Source organism: Canis lupus, chromosome 15 (genome assembly GCF_048164855.1).
Source record: "Canis lupus baileyi chromosome 15, mCanLup2.hap1, whole genome shotgun sequence".
In the NCBI taxonomy this organism is placed as follows: domain Eukaryota; kingdom Metazoa; phylum Chordata; class Mammalia; order Carnivora; family Canidae; genus Canis; species Canis lupus.
Genome location: NC_132852.1, coordinates 59,087,612 through 59,107,140, shown reverse-complemented (window position 1 = coordinate 59,107,140; position 19,529 = coordinate 59,087,612). Strand labels below are relative to the sequence as shown.

Genomic DNA, 19,529 nt, shown 5'->3' with positions numbered 1-19,529 from the left:
CCACTGCTTGTAGTCTGCATCACAGTTACAGTAGTACTTGGGATCTGTGCAGTTCCGCTCAATGCCGCAGGCGCACTTCTGAATCCCGGGCCCGGAGCCACCCCAGTAGTAGTGCTTCTCGTTGGCTTTGCCGACCCACCAGGTGTAAGGGCTTCCATCTACGAGAAAGGAGAAAGACACAATGAGGTAGATTAGGCTTGACCACATTGATATCATCCATACAATCTTGTCCCCAGAGGCAACATCATTCTCCAGTAGGCTGAACTTCACTTTACCCTCTTACAAAGTACATGTTTTTCAATAATAGGAATATTTAATAAAAAATACAATGGGGAATGGTAAGCTCAAGTCTTCCCACCAGGATAGGTACCTCTTTCCTTGGAAGAAGCTTTGACATTCAAGTTTCAGAAACTTAGGTGTCTACTCAGTAGATGGGCTGGCCAGCTGGGGACATTCACGATGAAGGCATATAGATGGTGCACTGATTCTGTAAATTACAACTAAGTTCATGGCTAGCTGTGCTTTTCCATGAAGTGATAGTCTGAGGGATCATAAACTATCAGAGCCAAATGACCCTCATTGTGTCTTAGTCTGATTTCCTTATTTTACAGGTAAGGAAACTGAGGTCTAGAAAGCTAAAGGAGTTCTTTCAATCACACCCCAGATTTGCTCCCAAACCAGAAGTTCAACACTGTATCTCATGAGAAATCATAAAATGTTCTTATATAATAAACTTGCCTTTATTATTTGGCCTAATATTCTCTCATATATTCACATGTTCAACCAACCAATCATCAGATATCACTTGAATTTCTATTGTGTGTCAAATATTATAAGAAACTCAGCAGGGTGATGGAGGAAAATGATACAGATTGAGCTTAATAAGATTTATGACACACAGGAGCCTGAGTGAGGGAAAGGAGGTCATGAAGGAAACTTTCTCACAGGAGGTAAAATATTTGAGTTATGTGCCAAAGGTTGAATGGGCATTACCCAGGTGAATAGGGATGTAGGAGAGCTAAAGGTTTGTAGGCAGAGGAAGCAGAATGTAAAAGTCAGAGAGGTAAAGTTCTATATGGAAAACTCCTCTATATGTAGGAGTATAGAGGTAGAATATGGTAAAATCAGTCTGAGGAGGTATGTTTGAAAGAAAGGGTAGCAGGAGTAGGTAGTAATTAATCGTAGGTGAGGGTATCACAGAAAAAATTCTTTGTCCAAGTGAGAAATTACTTTGCACTGGTTTATTTTTGTTTTCCAGTGTTTATATCCTCCCAACATAAAGAGATGGAACTTCCTCCTGTAAGTAATGTGAACCAATTAAATGATTTCACACAGGGAATTATAAAATTTGTATTTTAAAGATCTACACAGTAAATGAAAGATTTTGGGGGGATGAAGTCAGGGAAGCTAGATGTGATGCTCCTATGTTAATACAGAATGAAACAATAAATTAGCAGTGGTAATGGAAAGGAAAAAAAAAACTAGAAAGAGATTAATGAGGTATAATTAGTGTAGGATTGCTGGGATTAGGGTGGGAGGGAAGGTAGGAAGGAGGTGTTATGGAGTAAACCCAGGCTTCTGGCTTGGGTGATGTGTTAAACCAAGGCAGATAACAGGGTAGGTAGGAAGACAAGAAGTTTAGGGAATGTTGAAGAAAAGATGGTGAATTTGATATCTAAAATAGGCAATTGGCCATAGAAGTCTGGGTCTTAGGAACATTCTTTGGGCCGAAAATCCCATTTTAGGAACCATGAAGATAAATGAGAAAATATTGATAGCAGAAGAGATGCCATTGGAATCTCTTGGATTACAAGAGCATTTGGAGATGTAAAAGAGAGGCAGATGGGCATCATGGAGGCCAAGAGAGGGAGTAGTCAGAGAGGGTGGAGGAAAATATGCAAAGAGCTTCCAAAAGACAGCGTATTCAGAATTGCCAGATTTCACAGTGAAGTCCATGAAGATGAGAATCTCAACTTTTAATTTGACAGCTAGAAGGTCACAGGAGATTGAAATCAGTTGCAGGTGAATGATGGCAAGAAAAAGCCAGGTAACAGCAGGTAGGGGAGGGAATGAAAGGGGAGAAGGGGATGTCCTAGGAACACCTTCTCTTGCAGGAAGCTGGGAAGGAGTAGAATCTTTTCGGGGTGGTGCCATGTAGGAAGGCAAGAAGGCAAGTCAATTAGAATCTTTGGGTCTACAGCTAGAACACCCACACTTTGGGATGTTAGGTACACACTTGTCCTAGTATCTGTTCAAGTTCTCAGAAATAAAAATGAGGCAAGAGCCATTCTGGAATTGCATGAAAACTGCTGTAGTACTGTCTTAGATACACTGATAGGTTTTTTTTTTTTTAAGATAAACTATTTTTATTATTGAAGTATAGTTGACATTCGATGTTATATTAGTTTCAGGTGTACAACATATTGATTCAACAATTCTTTTCCTCAGTGCTCATCATAGTAAGTGCAGTCCCATCTGTCAGCATACAACATTGCTACGATATTATTAACTGTATTCCCTCTGCTCTACTTTTCATCTTCATGGCTTATTTATTTTATAACTGGAAGTTTGTACCTCTCCATCCCTTTCACCTAGTCCAACCATCTCCTACTCCCTTCCTTTCTGGCAACCACCAGTCTGTTCTTTGGATTTATGACTCTGGTTTTTTGTTTGTTCATTTGTTTTGTTTTTTATACATATAAATGAAATCATATGCGATTTGTCTTTCTCTGACTTGTTTTGTTTAGCATAAGATCCTTTAGGTCTATCCATGTTGATGTAATGGCAAGATCTCATTATTATTTTTTATGGCTGAGTAATATTCCATTACACACATGCACACACACACACACACACCATCTTCTTTATCCATTCATCAGTTGATGGATACTTGTGTTGCTTCGATATCTTAGCTTTTATGAATAATGCTGCAATAAACACAGGGGTGCATGTATCTTTTCAAGTTAGTATTTTTGTTTTCTTTGTGTAAATATCCCATAGTGGAATTACTGGATCATATGGTATTTCTACTTTTTTTAAAATTTTATTTATTTATTCATGAGAGACACAGAGAGAGAGAAAGAGAGAAAGAGGCAGAGACACAGGCAGAGGGAGAAACAGGCTCCATGCAGGAAGCCTGATGTGGGACTCGATCCTGGGACTCCAGGATCACGCCCTGGGCTGAAGGCAGATGCTCAACTGCTGAGCCACCCAGGGATCCCCGGTATTTCTATTTTTAATTTTTAAAGGAACCTCCATACTGTTTTCCACAGTGGTTACACTAATTTATATTCCCACCAACAATATACAAGTGTTTCCTTTTCTCTACATCCTTGCCACCACTTGTTATTTTTTTCCTTTTTGATAATAGCCATTTGACTGGCATGAAGTGATATCTCCTTGTGGTTTGATTTGCATTTCCCTGATGATGATGATGATGATGATGAGTCATGCTGAGCTTCTTTTCATGTGTTTGTTGGCCATCTGTGTGTCTTCTTCAGAAAAATGTCTTATTCCCATCCTCTGCCCATTTTTAATCAGATTATTTGTGTTTTTTTTGGGGAGGGGTGTTAAGTTGTACAAATTGTATATTTTGGATATTAGTGCCTATTGGACTTATCATTTGTACATATCTTTTCCCAGCCAATAGATTGCCTTTTCATTTTGTTGATGGTTTCCTTTGCTGTGCAAAAGCTTTTTATTTTGGTGTGGTCCCCATAGTTTATTATTGCTTTTATTTCTCTTGCCTGAAGAGACATATCCCTAAATATGTCACTAAGGCTGATATTCTAGAGATTACTGGCTATGTTTTCTATTAGTAATTTTAAGGATTCATGTCTTACATTTAGGTCTTTAGTCCATTTTATTTTTATGTTTGGTGTAAAAAGATAATCCAGTTTCATTATTTTGCATGTAGCTGTCCAATTCTTCCAACAACTTTTATTGAAGAGACTGTCTTTTCCTCATTGTATATTCTTGCCTTCTATGTGGTAGATTAATTGAATATATGAGTGGGTTTATTTCTGGGCTCTCTATTCTGTTCCATTGATCTGTGTCTTGTGTGTGTGTGTGTGTGTGTGTGTGTGGTGTGTGCGCGTGTTTGCAATACTATCACACTGTTTTGATTACTACAGCTTTCTAACATATGTTAAAATTTGGGATTGTGATACCTTCAATTTTGTTCTTCTTTCTCAAGATTGCTTTGGCTATTTGGGGTCTTCTGTGGCTCCATACAAATTTTAGGATTATTTGTTTTAGTTGTGTGAAAAATGCTGCTGGTTTTTTGAGAGAGATTGCACTGAATCTGTAAATTGCTTTGGGTAATATGAACATTAATTCTTCTAATCCATGAGCATGGTATATCTTCCCATTTGCTTGAGTTGTCTTCAGTATCTTTTATTAATAATGTCTTACAGCTTTCAGAGTATCAGTCTTTCACCTCCTTGGTTAGTTTTATTGCTAGATATATTAGGCTTTTTGGTGAAATTGTACATGGGATTGCTTTTGGGGTGGGCAGTTTAGAGTCTGAAACCCTCCTGGGAGGTTCAGGCTTGATACAATAAATGAGCAAACACTTTGAACTCGGAAAAGAGTTAGTCTCTTACTTCATACACATCTCTAGATTTTCCAGTTGTGTTGACTTAATTTGGAAAAGTTATTTTTTTCCCTTTGCAGGATCATTTATAGCAGAAGAATTTTAAAAAAATATATTTGATTTGATATGGTAAACAGTAGAAAGGGGAATTTCAGTATCCTGTTCTGAAGGGAGGAAGAGCCAGCTCTTTGAAATAAAGATCCGGTCTGAAACCCTATCTTTTGCCTATCTGGGCCATGTTCCAGAATAAAGGGAGCTGTATTTGCTTTCTATACTCAAGGTGTTTTTGTTTATTTGTTTGCTTGTTTATTTGCTCCTTCCTTCTCTTTCCATCAAGGTAAAGAGTAAAGCATCTAAACTGAGATGCTTTCTAGAATTGGAAGCATGACCAAAAATAAACTCCTGTTTTCTTTTGATGCAGTCAAAAGTTTCAAAAAAACTAGGCTTGAAAAATTCCATTTATGGAAACTATAAAATCTGAGCCAGGCCATCTGGCCAATAAGCTGAACAAAGTCTCTGTTGATTCTATCACTAGGCCACATTATAGGAAGAGGGCAAAGGTGGACAGCACCGTGCTGAACTTGCAAATGCCCCTGGGGCCTTCCAGACCACAACTTGACCCCAAAAATGTAGAAACATGACCTAGACTGGTTATCACATCTATTTATCACACTGCATCTCTTCAAGGTGACTTAAGGCTAAATTCTTTCCCTCAAAGGAAATTTTGGTTACTATCATTGTTTTGGAAACTAAGAGATACTAACATACTTGGTGGAGAGGAGGAAACAAACCAGACATATGCAGAACTGAGGGTTAACAGAATGTCTAACAGGAAAGTCCCTTGTTCTATCTGTCATTCAAACAGCCTCTAGAAGAGTATATACCTCAAACCTTAGCTCAGTTTCAAATTACTTCTTTAAGCAACCAAGAGAAACAATCTAACATTGTTATATTTTCATTATAGACAGTGATGGTAAATTGCATGAACGAGAGCAGTTGAATGTGTCTCAATATTCTTTATAAAAATCAGAACGATGCCAGTAAAAGGAGCAAGGGAATTATCAGACTCTCCTTTAGCATGTGACTTTGAGAAATCTGTGGTAGGGGAAATGGACAAGAGAGCCTGTTGGCTCCTAACAGCACCTGCAGGGAGTATGAAGAAGCCCCCAGAGAGGAAGCTTCTTTGTCATGTTGCTTGGGTAGTAGGTGTTCCAGCAGGAGGCCTAAACTCAGTGTGGGATCTAACCTCTGAACCAATCCTACATGGCAAACCCTCAGTTCCTATAGGGAGGGACTCTTATTAGATACCAGGGTGGGATCCAGCATGATGATCTGCAGTGACATTTCCTCCTTTCAGTATAAGGAGGTGACACGCTAGTAACCAGGTAAGAGTGGCTGAAATTCCCAGTTCTTCCCCCATCCCTCACCTTTGACTCAAGTCATATATAGCCCATATGGCTGCTGCTCCCAGTTAAGAGACGCCAGATGGAAATTCTTTTGTTCTTCCAAAGAAAATATGTTAAGCCCAGTACAAAATGTTTAACTTTTCCCATCTGCCATGAACAAAAGAATGCCAGTAAGAAACGCATATTCTAGGGAAGAAAGCAAATTGCACCCTTTTGTTATTAGCATTGGCACATTTGGTTAAATCAAATTACTGTAACTAAAATAAATTATTAATTTGGCATATATTTTATATTCAGCAAGAAAATGGTTCAATTTGCATTGAATGAAGAATTGCCTTATTCCAGTGCTATGCTAATGAAGTGCTCCACTTTGCTTTACAAATCATTATTTACCTGTTAATTGGCTCTGGGGAAAAACAGTTAAAGGTGATAAAAATGGAAAGACTTTCAAAAGACAAGAGGAAGGAGTGGTTAGAAGAGAAATAATTTAGTTATCCCGGGCCAAGGGCTCAAGAACTTCTGTTACCTCAAAATCTGAAGATTTCTGTTCATTATATTCAGTAGGTGTAACCACTGGGACCAGATTATTAATGATAAGTCATACTCAAAGTTGACTAGAAGCTAAATTATCAAAGCAAGGCGCATTGTATTAGAACCATCAGATACTGATCAAATTAAAAACAATCACTACACTGTTTGTACTCAAGATCAAGTTTCATTAGGCTGAAGGGTTTATTAGTGTTTGGGGGACTAACTGGCAAAGGAGGAAGGGAAAGAGGCTACCTGTTTTTCAGGACTTGAAGAAACTGAGAGAACTGCCACTTTCCCCACCCAAGGACAAGCACATGGGGACCTCTTGATGAGAATATGGTACACCTGTGTGATTTTCAAAATGTGTTCTTTAAAACTTCTGGACTGCACAAACTGCCTTGATCGTCTGCTTAAATAAATGTTGTGGTGGCACGCTCTAAGAGAAGACCCAGTCTGGTCACTGGGATGTTTAATTAGTTCTGTGTCATCCGCTTCTAGAGGTTATTAAAACATACCACAAGGCTTTATAATCTCCAAAATGAAAACTTAAAAGCATATTTTCAGCTGGACGAAACCTAGTTTTTTTTTTTTTTTTTTTTTTTGTCTACTACTATCCATTTATGTACAACTTTTGTTAGAGAATCACAGGGGGCTTTTCAACAGGGGAAGCAGAGCAAGTACAACTGCAGGAGAAACTTGCCTTTCAGAGGCTCTGCTCAGTGCCCCCCTGCTGGCAGCCACCTGACTGCTCCCCATCCTCCCACCTCTGGCAGCATCCTGGATGCTTGAAGCCTCCTACAGTGCAGGATGGATCTGCTTTCTAAAGAAGTGACTCCTACTCTGAAAAATCTCCCATTTTTTCCTCCGTTCTGTCTTCACCAAAGTACCACTGAATCTTTTTCAACCGTCACTACACCAATTTCGGCTGACTACTCTGGTCTGATTGCAGTACTCCATGCCAAGGCACAAAGAATATGAGACATCTTTAATTGGTGTAATTCTAGGTTGTCCGTACAAAGCCCTCTGTGCCTGTGAGAATCTTCCTTGCAGTGCAGATAATCTAGAGGAGAAGGAAGGTAAAACCTTAAAATCAATTCTGGGCTGGGCTGGAGCAAAGAGGAAATTTGAAGGTGCTGTAGCTACTAGAGAGCCCTCTAGATAATTTGATAGCAATAAATTGGAAGCTTAAGTGGGTCAGATTCTCCTATTCATCCTGCAGGATGCCACGTGTACAATCCCAGCTACTGCTATTGCTGACAGCTCCCCTTGTCCAAGGCACCAGAAAAAGAAACAGGCCGCCAGTTCTAGAGTTCTCTCTGGCTGAAATATAGGCAGTCTCTCTTCTTCATCATGGAGAGTCTGTCCCCATGCAATCACTTCTAAGAACTGGACCATGGCAGTCTCGGGATTGTCATAGAAAGATGAGGGCTGGGAGGTGAGGTCATGGAGTGATTGCTGCTGTTTCTTCCCTCTGGCAGGACGTTCGTATAGACAAGAGTTTCCAGTTTACCTAAGAGAAGTTCCAACCGAGGCTCTTACCCAACTCTCTAGATTCCCTGGCCTACAAAATCAGATCTATAGAATAAGAATCTCAGGGTGATCTGGGGACCTGGTCACTAATGCCCCGATGATCCTTATCATCAGACACATCTGCCTACGCTGACCTGAGGCAATGACACTGTGGCTTTAGTTCATAGAATACTGAGAGGTCAGTGTCTGGGTCCCATTAGAATACTCATCTAGGTAAGGTATGAAAAGGTGATGATGGTGTTTGGTACAGTAACACCTCCATTTAAAATTTCCAGTTTTTTTTTTTTTTTTTTTTCAGAATAATGTAGTCATTGTAATCTCTTTTTTTTTTTTCTTTTCCACTTTCATAGCTGTGGTTCTGAGTCCAAATGTCTGTATTTTACTATTTAGATCAAGAACTTTAAAAATAAAAATAAGCAACATGTATCTTGGCATTCCACAGACACAAAGGCCTATCATCTCAAGCTGCCTATAAATTTTGTGAAACCAGCTTATTAAAGCAGATAACAATATTCTCTTTTGTTTTCTATGCTAATATAAAGACCAAACAAAGAATGAATCCACAAAGTCCCATAGAGTTCCTACTACAGTGTTGTGAAGTTGAGAAAACTCATGATTTTGAAGCTATAATATAAACATTCAATATGGTAGTTAAAGGTGGGCATTTATCGTTTTGTGATTGAATGTCACTAAACTCATTTGATTAGGGATGAATAGAAATGAATGCGGTTGATTAGCCTCATGGTGCATCTTTCAGGATTACGTTGGATTCTATGATATTTTATTAATTTGAATAGGGACCAAATTTAGAAGTGGAGAATGGAAGTTCAGATCAAAATGGACCTGAACTGAAATGTTAGTTAATTAAAAATTAATTTTAATGCATAATATTTAAATTTATTTTATTGAGCTGAACTTAATAGATTTCAATCAAGGGCTGATTCCACTGAGCAGAATTTGATTGAACTGAATCAAATCACTTTGAATCCTATTCAAATGAATTAGATTTTATTAATTTGAATGGAATTGAAGTGACAGATCAGACGGGAGCTGTATTAAAGAGAATGGAAGAGGCCAACGTGCTCTTTGTTAACTTGGCCTCAGTTTCTGTAGAGGTCCTGGGGTTCCTGACCCCCTTTGTCACTCTGGCTAATTCTTCAGTACCATGGCCCCAGGAAAAAATGTGACTAGTAATACCAAAGTGATCAAATGCAACCACGTACTATTTGTAGAATTTTGTAATATACTTTTCTAGTCTTTTTCACTAGAAAAACCCTGACCACTTATTTTAAATATTTCTTTTACTAATTATAAAACAAAGAAAGAGGAAATTAAACTAGATGTCAGGGATGACGATTTGATTGAGTACCGGCTGCTGTTTTTTTTTTATTTTCCATTAAAAACTTTTTTTTTTTTTTTTTGGTTAAAATGTGTCTTAGGCCAGACCCATCATTTATGTTGAAACACTTGGTATCCTGTGCCTTGACTTTTGTTGATTGATAGATAATAGATGCACCTCAGCTTGTTTTATACTTAGAGGACAACTATAACTTCTTAAATTAGTAGCAAAATATTGCTTTGCAACTGAAATGGCATGCTACAGAATCAACAAGCACGTTTTTTTAGTGCTGGAGAGAGAATTTGGGGAATAAGGGTGAACACTTGACTCCCAATCTAAACTTCTGAGTTAGTGGAAAGACTATGTTCACTAATTTACAATTATGAAAGTTTTATGCCGTGGTACCTAATAGGGCATACAGATAATAAGATGGAAAAAATACACACTAGATGTCTTAAGAGTGGTTCAGGCAATGAGTCCCATAGGATTCTGGAGAAAGAAACAATTACCAAGGATAAGGGTGGACTGGAGGGCCTCCATAAGGAGGCAGGTATGACTGCAGCTTTGATGGAAGGGTGAGATCTAGAAAACCAGGATGAAGATCTGAGCATTTCAGCATCTCGTGAATGGCTGGGCCAAGGTATGAAGCCAGAAAACACCTGACTTTTTTTCTGGAACTATGGAGTAGTCAGTTAAGCTGGTGGCAGCAGTTTAGAGAAGCAGAACTTATGGTTGGAAAAATGGTTTTGGGTACTTTGATGGTGTTTGCACTTAAGTTTTTAAATAATGGGGAGTCAAATATAAAAATTTTTAGATGTTAATGGGTGCCTGGGTAGCTCAGTCGGTTAAGTGGCTGACTCTTGATTTCAGCTCAGGTCACTTAGGCACCCGGGATGGAGCCCTGTGTCCAGCTCTGTGCTCAGCAGGTAATCTGCTTGAGGATACTTTCTCCACCCCCCCATCTCCCTCTGCCCCTCTCCCTGCTCATGCATGTATTTCTCTCTCAGATAAATAAACAAGTGAATAAAATAAAATTTTAGAAGTTAAAATATTTTTACACACAGAACTACAAATTTATATAAGGTATAAAGAATAATGAAATAGACTTGTACTTAGCTTATCTATTATCATTGTTATTATGGTGTGTTACTCTTTGGGTGTATCATACTTTATTCTAAGAGTAAGCAACATCGGGCTGTGTCTAGTTTTTTGCTATTTCAACATGCTGTGTGAAAATGTCTCAGGGTTTTGAGCATGATCCTCTATAGGGGAATTGTTGGGTCATATGGTTTGTGCATTTTGAAATTGTTTTTCCAAGCACTTGTATGAATGCAGAATCCTACCAGCAGTCTATAAAATTTCAAAATCCTTGACAACCCTTGGTATTATGCTGTTAACTTGTGACAATTGGTGAATGACAAGGAGTACCTTTTTTTGTTTTTAGTTATACTTCACTGATTACTTGTAAGATTGTTTGCCTCTCCGTGTTTATTCATTTATATTTCCTTTTTTTTTTAAAAAAAAGGATTTTTTGTTTTATTGACTAGTAGAAAATACTTAGGATAATCTTTTAATAATTGTAATATTGTAAATTTTACTTAAAAAAAGGTTCTATTTATTTTAGAGAGAGATAGAAAGAGGGTGCAGCCAGGGAGAGGGGGCAGAGCAAGAGGGAGAGAGAGAATCTCAAGCAAACTTTGCCCTGAGCATGGAACCCGATGTAGGGCTCTATCTCATGACCCTGAGGTCACGACCTGAGGCTGAAATCAAGAGTCAGATGCTTAACCGACTGAGCTGCTCAAGCACTCCACAGATTTTACTTTTTATGGTGGTGATAATAAGGAAAGGAAACATTCTTAATTTTATTTTTTAGGTAAATTTAACATTTCCCTCATGATTTATTGTTGAAATGATAAAAAATATTTTTGTCTACTTTTTTTTTAATGAAGACCTTAAAGTTTCACCATTTCTGTTTATTTCTGTTTATTTTTTATTTTCTTCAAGTAAACTCTGCACCCAACATGGGGCTTGAACTCATGGCCCTGAGTTCAAGAGTCTCATGCTCTACTGACAGAGTCAGCCATCCTTTAACCATTCCATTTAGTTCTTTAAATCACCTGGAATTAGTTTTTGTTAATGATGTATTGTAGGAATCCAATTTGATTTTTTTTTTTTTTGTTTTTTGTTTTTTTTGTTTTTTGGTCTTAACTCTGTATTCAGAAGAGGCAAGTCCCCAGGGACAGAACACAGACTGGGTTGCCAGTGGCTGGGATGGACGAATGGGCAGCAGCTGCTTACTGGCGTTCCCTTTGGGAATGAGGACAGCCCTCTGCCAGCAGACACAAGGAGCGATCGTTCAACACCGGGAATGCACTGAATAGAACAGAAATTTTCTCTTAATGTTACATGAATGAATTTCACCTCAATTAAAAAGAAAAAGGAAAAGAAAATCCAGGCAAAACATCAAACTGAATTACTTTTTTTTTTCAAACTGAATTACTTTAAATCAATAGATAAACTAATGGAAAATTTACAAACTTCTAATATGCACTTACCCTATTTACTATCATGATGAATCTGTCCATTTAGATGTTTTTAAATATTTTTCAGTAAAATTTACAATTTTCTTGGTAGAAGTCTTTCATATATTTGTTAGGTGTATTCATAAGTTGCATGCTTTTAAACATAACATATTCTAACACTTTGTGCTATTTTCTATAGAGCTACGATTGAAATTTTTAATGTTGGTATTATATCCAGAAACTTGTTAAACTCTATTAGCACAACTAATTAATTCATTGACAATTTTAATTTTCCCAAGCATACATTTTTATTTATGAATTATGTTAGTTTGTTTCTTCCTTTCTAGTCTGTATATTTTTATACCTTCTTTCCTGTCTTAATGGTTATGACCTACCGCTCAAAGCTAATCTACATTGGTGATGAGGGTCTCCTCTATGTTTATTGATTTTATGGAAAATGCTTTTAATGTTGAACTATTAAGTGCAATGTTACTGTCCCACTTAAAAAGCATCTCATCTTGTTGTTTAAGGTAGTTCCCTTTCCATTTCGTATCTGCTAATTGTTTTTTAACATTATATTTAATTCTAGTCAAAGCTTTGTCTGCATTTAATGAAATGATGTTTTTCCCCTTTTAGTTGTTAATGTGGTAAACTGCATTTATAGGTATTTTAAAAATGATAGTACTTATAAAATAATCAACTTTGTTGTGATAAATATATCTATATAAACATATATTAATTCTTTGCTCATTTGTTTTGAATTTTTGCTGCTATGTTTATGAATGACATCAGCCTGACATTTCTCCATGTGTTCCTATCACTATATTTTGGTATCAAGTTAAAACTGGCCTCAAAGAATGGTTTGATCATTGAATAAGATTGGAATTATTCCTAAACTATCTCAGGCTAATAAAATACAATGTCTTTGTTATAAGATCATATCCATTTATGTTTCTGTTCTTGCATATCTGTTGTACTTAGTTATATGTTGTATTTTCTATGATTGTGTCCGTTACATCTAAACATTGAAATATATTGGTAAAAAGTTGTACTTATGGGCCATAAAGTGGCTCAGTGGTTGAGCGTCTCCCTTTGGCTCAGGGTGTGATCTTGGGGTCCTGGGATCGAGTCCCGTATCAGGCTCCCTGTGAGGACCCTGATTCTCTGTCTGCCTATGTCTCTGCCTCTCTGTATCTCTCATGAATAAAAAATAAAATCCTACAGAAAAGCTGTATTTATATCCCCCTTATTTCTGTTAGCGTCCTTTCTTCTAAACAGTCTATTTAGAAATGTATAGATATTATTAATCTTTTCAAAGAATTAACTGTGCTGATCTTTAGTTTTTTTGTTTTTTTTTTGTTTTGTTTTTTTTTTTTTTTTTAAGATTTAGAAGCATGGAGCCCGAAACAGGGCTGGATCTCACAACCCTGAGATCATGACCTAAGGCAAAATCGAGAGTCAGATGCTTAACCGACTAAGCCACCCAGATGCCCTTTGTTGACCTTTTTTATGTTTGACTTAAAGTTCATTAATTCCTACTTTTACATTTATTTTGTCTGTTCTACTTTCTTTAGATATACTTAGATATACTCTAGAGTCCTTTGTCTAATTTTCAAGGTAGATGCTTAGCTCAATAGTTGTTAGCCTTTCTAATTTGTTTTTTAGCCTTTCTCATTTTAAAATAAATGCATTCAGTCCACAATAGCCAAACCGTGGAAGGAGCCTCGGTATCCATTGAAAGATGAATGGATAAAGATGATGTGGTCTATGTATACAATGGAATATTCCTCAGACATCAGAAATGATAAATACCCACCATTTGCTTCAACGTGGATGGAACTGGAGGGTATTATGCTGAGTGAAGTAAGTCAATCGGAGAAGGACAAACATTATATGGTCTCATTCATTTGGGGAATATAAAAAATAGTGAAAGGGAATAAAGGGGAAAGGAGAGAAAATGAGTTAAAATACCAGTGGGGGTGATAGACCTTGAGAGACACCTAACTCTGGGAAGCAAACAAGGGGTAGTGGAAGGGAGGTGGGTGGGGGGTTGGGGTGACTGGGTGACGGGCACTGAGGGGGGCACTTGGTGGCATGAGCATTGGGTGATATGCTCTATGTTGGAAAATTGAACTCCAATAAAAGACAAATAAATAAATAAATAAATAAATAAATAAATAAATAAATAAATAAATTCAGGGCTATAAATTCTATCCAAATATCTTTCTAGAATATTTTTTATGTTTTGAATGGTATTGTCACTTTCATTTCGTAATATGTATTATCTAATTTTGATTATTAACTTCTCTGTGACTCAGAGACTAGTTATAAGTGTCTTAAAATTTCTAATTGTATGTTTTACTTTACGCTGTCATTTTTAAAAAGTATCTTTTTAGTTGATTTTTATTTTATTTTTTTAAAGATTTTATTTACTTGACAGAGAGAGAGAGTGAGAAAGAGAGAGAGCGAACACAAGCAGGGGGAGCATCAGAGGGAGAGGGAGAAGCAGACTCCCCACTCAGGGGCTCAATCCCAGGACCCCGGGATCATGATCCGAGCCGAAGGCAGACACTTAACTGACTGAATCACCTCAGGTGCCCCAGTTTTTAAAATTTATTATGATCATGGTCAGAGAACAGAATCTACATAATACCAACAATCTAAAATTTGTTGAGATTCGTTTTAGAGTTCAGTTTGTAATTAATAATAAAAAATGCTTTATAGGTACTTGAGAAAAATTTTTTCTCTAATTGTTCTATATGTGTTCAGTAACTCACACTTGTCGATGATGCTAATTAATCTGTGTTGCCCAGTAGGTAGCCAATAGCTACATGCAGCTATTAAAAATTCAAATGAATTACAATGATATCAAACCAAACTTGAGTTCCACAGTCCCCTAGCTTCGTGTAGGGGTGGCTTCCATACTGGACAGCAAACATTTTCATCACCTCAGAAAGTTCTTTTGAAGGTGCTTCTCCATATACTTAATAATTTAAATTTTTTCTCGATCTACAGTTACTCTTGTTTGTCTAAAAATGTCTTTATTTAGACTCTATTCATAATAGATGGTTTTCTGGCAGGTATTTTCAAGGGCGATGGTTATGTTTCCCCAACAGTTTGAGAATATTCCAGTGGCTGTAGGTTACCACTGTCAAGAAGTCAACTGTCAGCTTAACATCCATTCTTTCTGTAGGTGATCTGTATTTTCTTTCTGTCTAGCTGGGCATTTTTCTCGTCTTGTTTGCATACATTGTGACTCTTTATCTGAATCTGAATCTGCATATCTTCTTCAGTTCTGGTGAATTCTTAGCTAACATATTAGCTTGAAAATAGGGCTTCTGCTTCTTTTCTTTTATTCTCCAGAACTCCAATTAGATAATGTACTAGATGTTATTGATCTCAATACCTTACTTTTAACCTCTTTTTCACATTTAACAATTCTTTGTCTCCCTGGGCAGATTATTTTGGAAATTCCTTCAGAATCTGTTTTTCATTTCACTTTCATTCTCACTTCAGCTGGGTACAAACTGCTACTTTACCCTGCCTTTATGCTTTTAATTTTGATTACCTTTTGATTTCTATGACTTTTATTTGGTTCTTTTTCAGGTGACAACTTACTGGTTTTGCTAGTGTCTTCCTTAATCATATTTTCAACTTCCTCTTAAAAAAGCCAACCTGATCCAATAATTTCAATATCTGAAGTATTTGCAGGACTGAAAATGCTATTAGTTATTTCTATTGACTCACAATTACAGCATCTTGTTTCCTCACACACTTCATGATTATTTTTGCCTTTGGGATGATGTTCCTTGGAAATGTATCTGTGGGAATTTTCTGAGGTCCCACATAAGTTGGGTCCCTCTCAGATAATTTGCATTTGCTTTTTAAAAATCTTAAATTCAATTAATTGCATATAATGTATTCTTGGTTTCAGAGTTAGAGGTCAGTGATTCATCAGTCTTATATAACACCCCGTGCTCATTTCATCACGTGCCCTCCTTAATTTCCATCACCCAGTTACCCCGTCCCCCCGCCTCCTTCCCCTCCAGTCACTCTCAGTTTGTTTCCTATGATTAAGAGCCTCTTATGGTTTGTCTTCGTCTCTGATTTCGTCTTGTTTTATTTTTTCCTCTCTTCCTCTCTGATCCTCTGTTTTGTTTCCTAAATTCCACACTTGAGATCATATGATAATTATCTTTTTTGATTGACTTATTAAAAATAAGACAAAATAATGACTTAGTAATATCCTCTAGTTCCATCCTTGTCATTTTTTTTGATGGCTGAGTAGTACATACATATACCACATCTTCTTTAACCATTCATCTGTTGATGGACATCTGGGCTCTTTCCATAGTTTGGCTATTGTGGACAGTGCTGCTCTAAACATTGGGGTGCAGATGCTCTTTAGGATCACTACATTTGTATCTTCAGGGTAAATACCCAGTAGAGTAGCTCTATTTTCAACTTTTTGAGGAACCTCCATACTGTTTTCCAGAGTGGCTTCACCAGTCTGCATTCCCACCAACAGTGCACGAAGGTTCCCCTTTCTCTGCAGCCTCGCCAACATCTGTCATTTTCTGGCTTGTTAGTTTTAGCCATTCTGACCAGTGTGAGGTGGTATCTCATTATGCTTTTGATTTGTATTTCCCTGATGCCGAGGGATGTAGAGCATTTTTTCATGAGTCTGTTGGCTATTTGTGTGTCTTCTTTGGAGAAATCCATTTGCTTTTATCAGATACCTGGGGTATTACCAACCTGGAGCTTCTTTAGAATATATTTCTAGCTTGATTTTTTTCCAACCATACAAATAGTGTGACACAGACCTGTAAACATGCATCGGAACTGACTTTTGTTACACAGCTTCAAGGCATAATTTCTCTTTCTCTTTACCTCAAGCCAATGTGTGGACAGTGAAAACTTCTATGCTACCCTTTTGCAAGGTGGGTTTTCAGCTTTTTTTTTTTTTTTTCAGTTGACCTGTGAAATCCGTTGCCCATCAAGGGACATTCGATGCAACTCATCTTGGCACGGCCCCTTCTTCCTCCACTGTCATGGAAACTGAAGCCATAGGTTGCAGGCAAGTGGCAGAAGCCCTTAGGCCAGCTTCTGGCTTTTTAGTACACATTAATGCTGTTGGTCCACAGTTTGGTTTCATTTTTGGCCCCTAAGGATCCTCCTCACTTTCATGCAAGCTCAATTATATATTTCAAAGGATTTTTAAAAATATTTTTTCATGCATTTAAAAATGTTTATGGGGGAGAGCTTTTATGGTACCTTTGCAGCCTTAATCCTGCAGTAGAAGTCTGCTACTGTGGATTTTAAAGCGAGTGAGAAGCATGGCCAATGTGATGTTCTGGGCTGTGTGCCATAAGGGGAAGGAGACTGGAAACCCAGGGATGGGGCAATCAGAACTTGAAGGACCATGAACATGGCGTGTCACATAACAGAGGCAGAGGTAAATACACCGGAAAGGAAGTCAGTGGTGACTCCTTGGTGTTAAGATTAAGGAAATATGAACTTTTTGAAAGATATTCTTATTTCAGAAGAAGGTACTGGTTTAGAGAAAAGAGGTTCAGTCTGATTTTACGTAGGGTGAGTTTAAGGCGATGATGGGGCTGGTTCCACCTGATGAGGCATGGTTCAGGAACATCTGTGGGGTACTACTGGCACTTACTGCCCTGGGGGCAGGGATGCTTCAGCCCTGAGTTGTGTGAGAGAGTCTTGTACAACAAATAACTGTCCCACCTCAAATGTGGGACAAATGTCAGTAGTCCTCTGGGAGAGAAGCCCTCTAATATAGCAACTATGAGGAGGATATACAGGAGACAAGATTGTGACTTCAAGAGAGAGATGGAGCCAAAAACCATACATCTGTGAACCATCCCACAGTGATAACAGAACTTGAGAGTGGGAATCCGTATGTAGGACGGGGAGAGGGGCCAGCTAAGTCCTTGCCTCGCGGTATGCCCACACTGGCAGATGACGAAAGACTTGAAAAGCAGCCACCATGAGGAAAGAGAATCAAGGCAATGTGGTTTAAAGAAAGGTCACTTCTCTGAAATCTGCCCTCATTCTCATTCTGCAAGGTAACGTCTACAACTCCCCATTTTGTGTTAAACCACAGGTAACGCGGACCTTAGTTACTGCATTCAGCATATTGTATCGCAATTATTTTATATGTAAGTTGGCTTCTGTACCTCCAGCTTCTAGCAGGGTCCTAGGCACACAAATGACTACAGAAGGTTCCAGAAAGGGGAAGGACAAAGCTTGACCAACAGCGCTGGACTTGAGGATTAGGAGGTCACCAAATGAACATGAAGGGCAGTGTCATGTTTCTTCCAGCGATCAAGCTTCAAGAGGTCAAGGTGATGAGGATTCAAGAAAGCAAACGTGACTGATCGAAGCTGGAAAGCCACGAGCATGTTAGCAGAGAGAGGGCAGCCAGAGATGTGACCAGGACAAAGCAGAATCTATAGGACAGTGGGGTCTTGAACGTATGTGCGGTCAAACATAAATTGACAGAGGGGAGAAGATGAAGGGTGCGATGACTGGACCAATGAGGATCAAGAACTATAAACCTTGTGATGACTCGCACAGCGTGCTGGAGCTGGAGTCAGCCCCACATAAACGCCGCCTTGGAGAAAGTCTCAGGCTGAGTTTTTCTGATCTCCAGCCCACTCTGATGAAGACTTTACCAGGGGCATCATGAAAAGGAGAAGAGGAAAGGATAAATCTTAAAGCCAAGGCATTTTGAACAAATCTTTGTCTTTGAACAAATCTTTAACAAGTTAAAAAAGGAAAAAAAAAAAAAGAAGAAGCAAAACCCTGATTATTCTTGACCTTTAACCCTGTCATATCTAAAAAAAAAAGGCAACCACCCTTTAACAGCAGAGCAAGACACCACTTGTGCAGCCTGCCATCCGGGGTCACCTATCGCACCTGCTGTTCACCCCGTTCTTATTCACAGGACACCAAGCCAGCAGAGTCACACATTATCCATCCATTACCTGGCCCTTCTCCCAGGGAACTAAGATGCTAAAGCCTTTCTCGATGGCACAGCAGTTAATAAAAGTGGCACAAATTCAAGTCCTCCAATCTCACAGAAGAGCAGCGAGATGACAAAAAATTCAATAACAATAAGTGTCAGATTTTTCAAGTGGGTAAAAGGGACACTTATTTAAACAGTGAAACCTCTAAAATTTGCCCTCATTCTTTTTTTTTTTTTTCTTCCCTGACAACCAGTGAACTGAACATCAAAGCACAGGATAAATTTTTCCTTGTAAGTATTTAACTAAAACTTGTTTTGTTAGCCTGCTGATTAACCTGCCGATATTAAATGAGCTTCTTCAGAGACTGTCACGTTATGTCAATTAGTCACTTTTTCTCTGGCAAGGCAGCAGATTTCAGTTTGATCGTAGTGAATGTAAGAGATTATTCAATACTCAGATATTCCTTTTGGTTACTGCTGCCTTGCGGTTGGAGACGAGTACTTTTATTAAGATGTCTATTAGGAAGTGAAGGGCAAAGTAGCAAAGCCACTGGCCCTTTCCCATTTGAATTGTTCATTTTCTCTCTAACCGGCCTGGGTACACTGACCCCCCTTTTTA

At 38.1% G+C, this 19,529-nt stretch overlaps 1 protein-coding gene across 6 annotated transcripts in view; it reads right to left on the bottom strand.

The window, feature by feature from the left end:
• CNTNAP2 (contactin associated protein 2) overlaps positions 1 to 19,529 on the bottom strand; it is a 1,976,111-nt gene that overhangs the window by 430,164 nt on the left and 1,526,418 nt on the right. For all 6 annotated transcript variants that reach the window (XM_072777573.1, XM_072777574.1, XM_072777575.1 and 3 more), the window contains one exon: positions 2 to 158. In XM_072777573.1, the coding sequence (XP_072633674.1) occupies positions 2 to 158 (157 nt within the window). The remainder of the gene's footprint in view (position 1; positions 159 to 19,529) is intronic.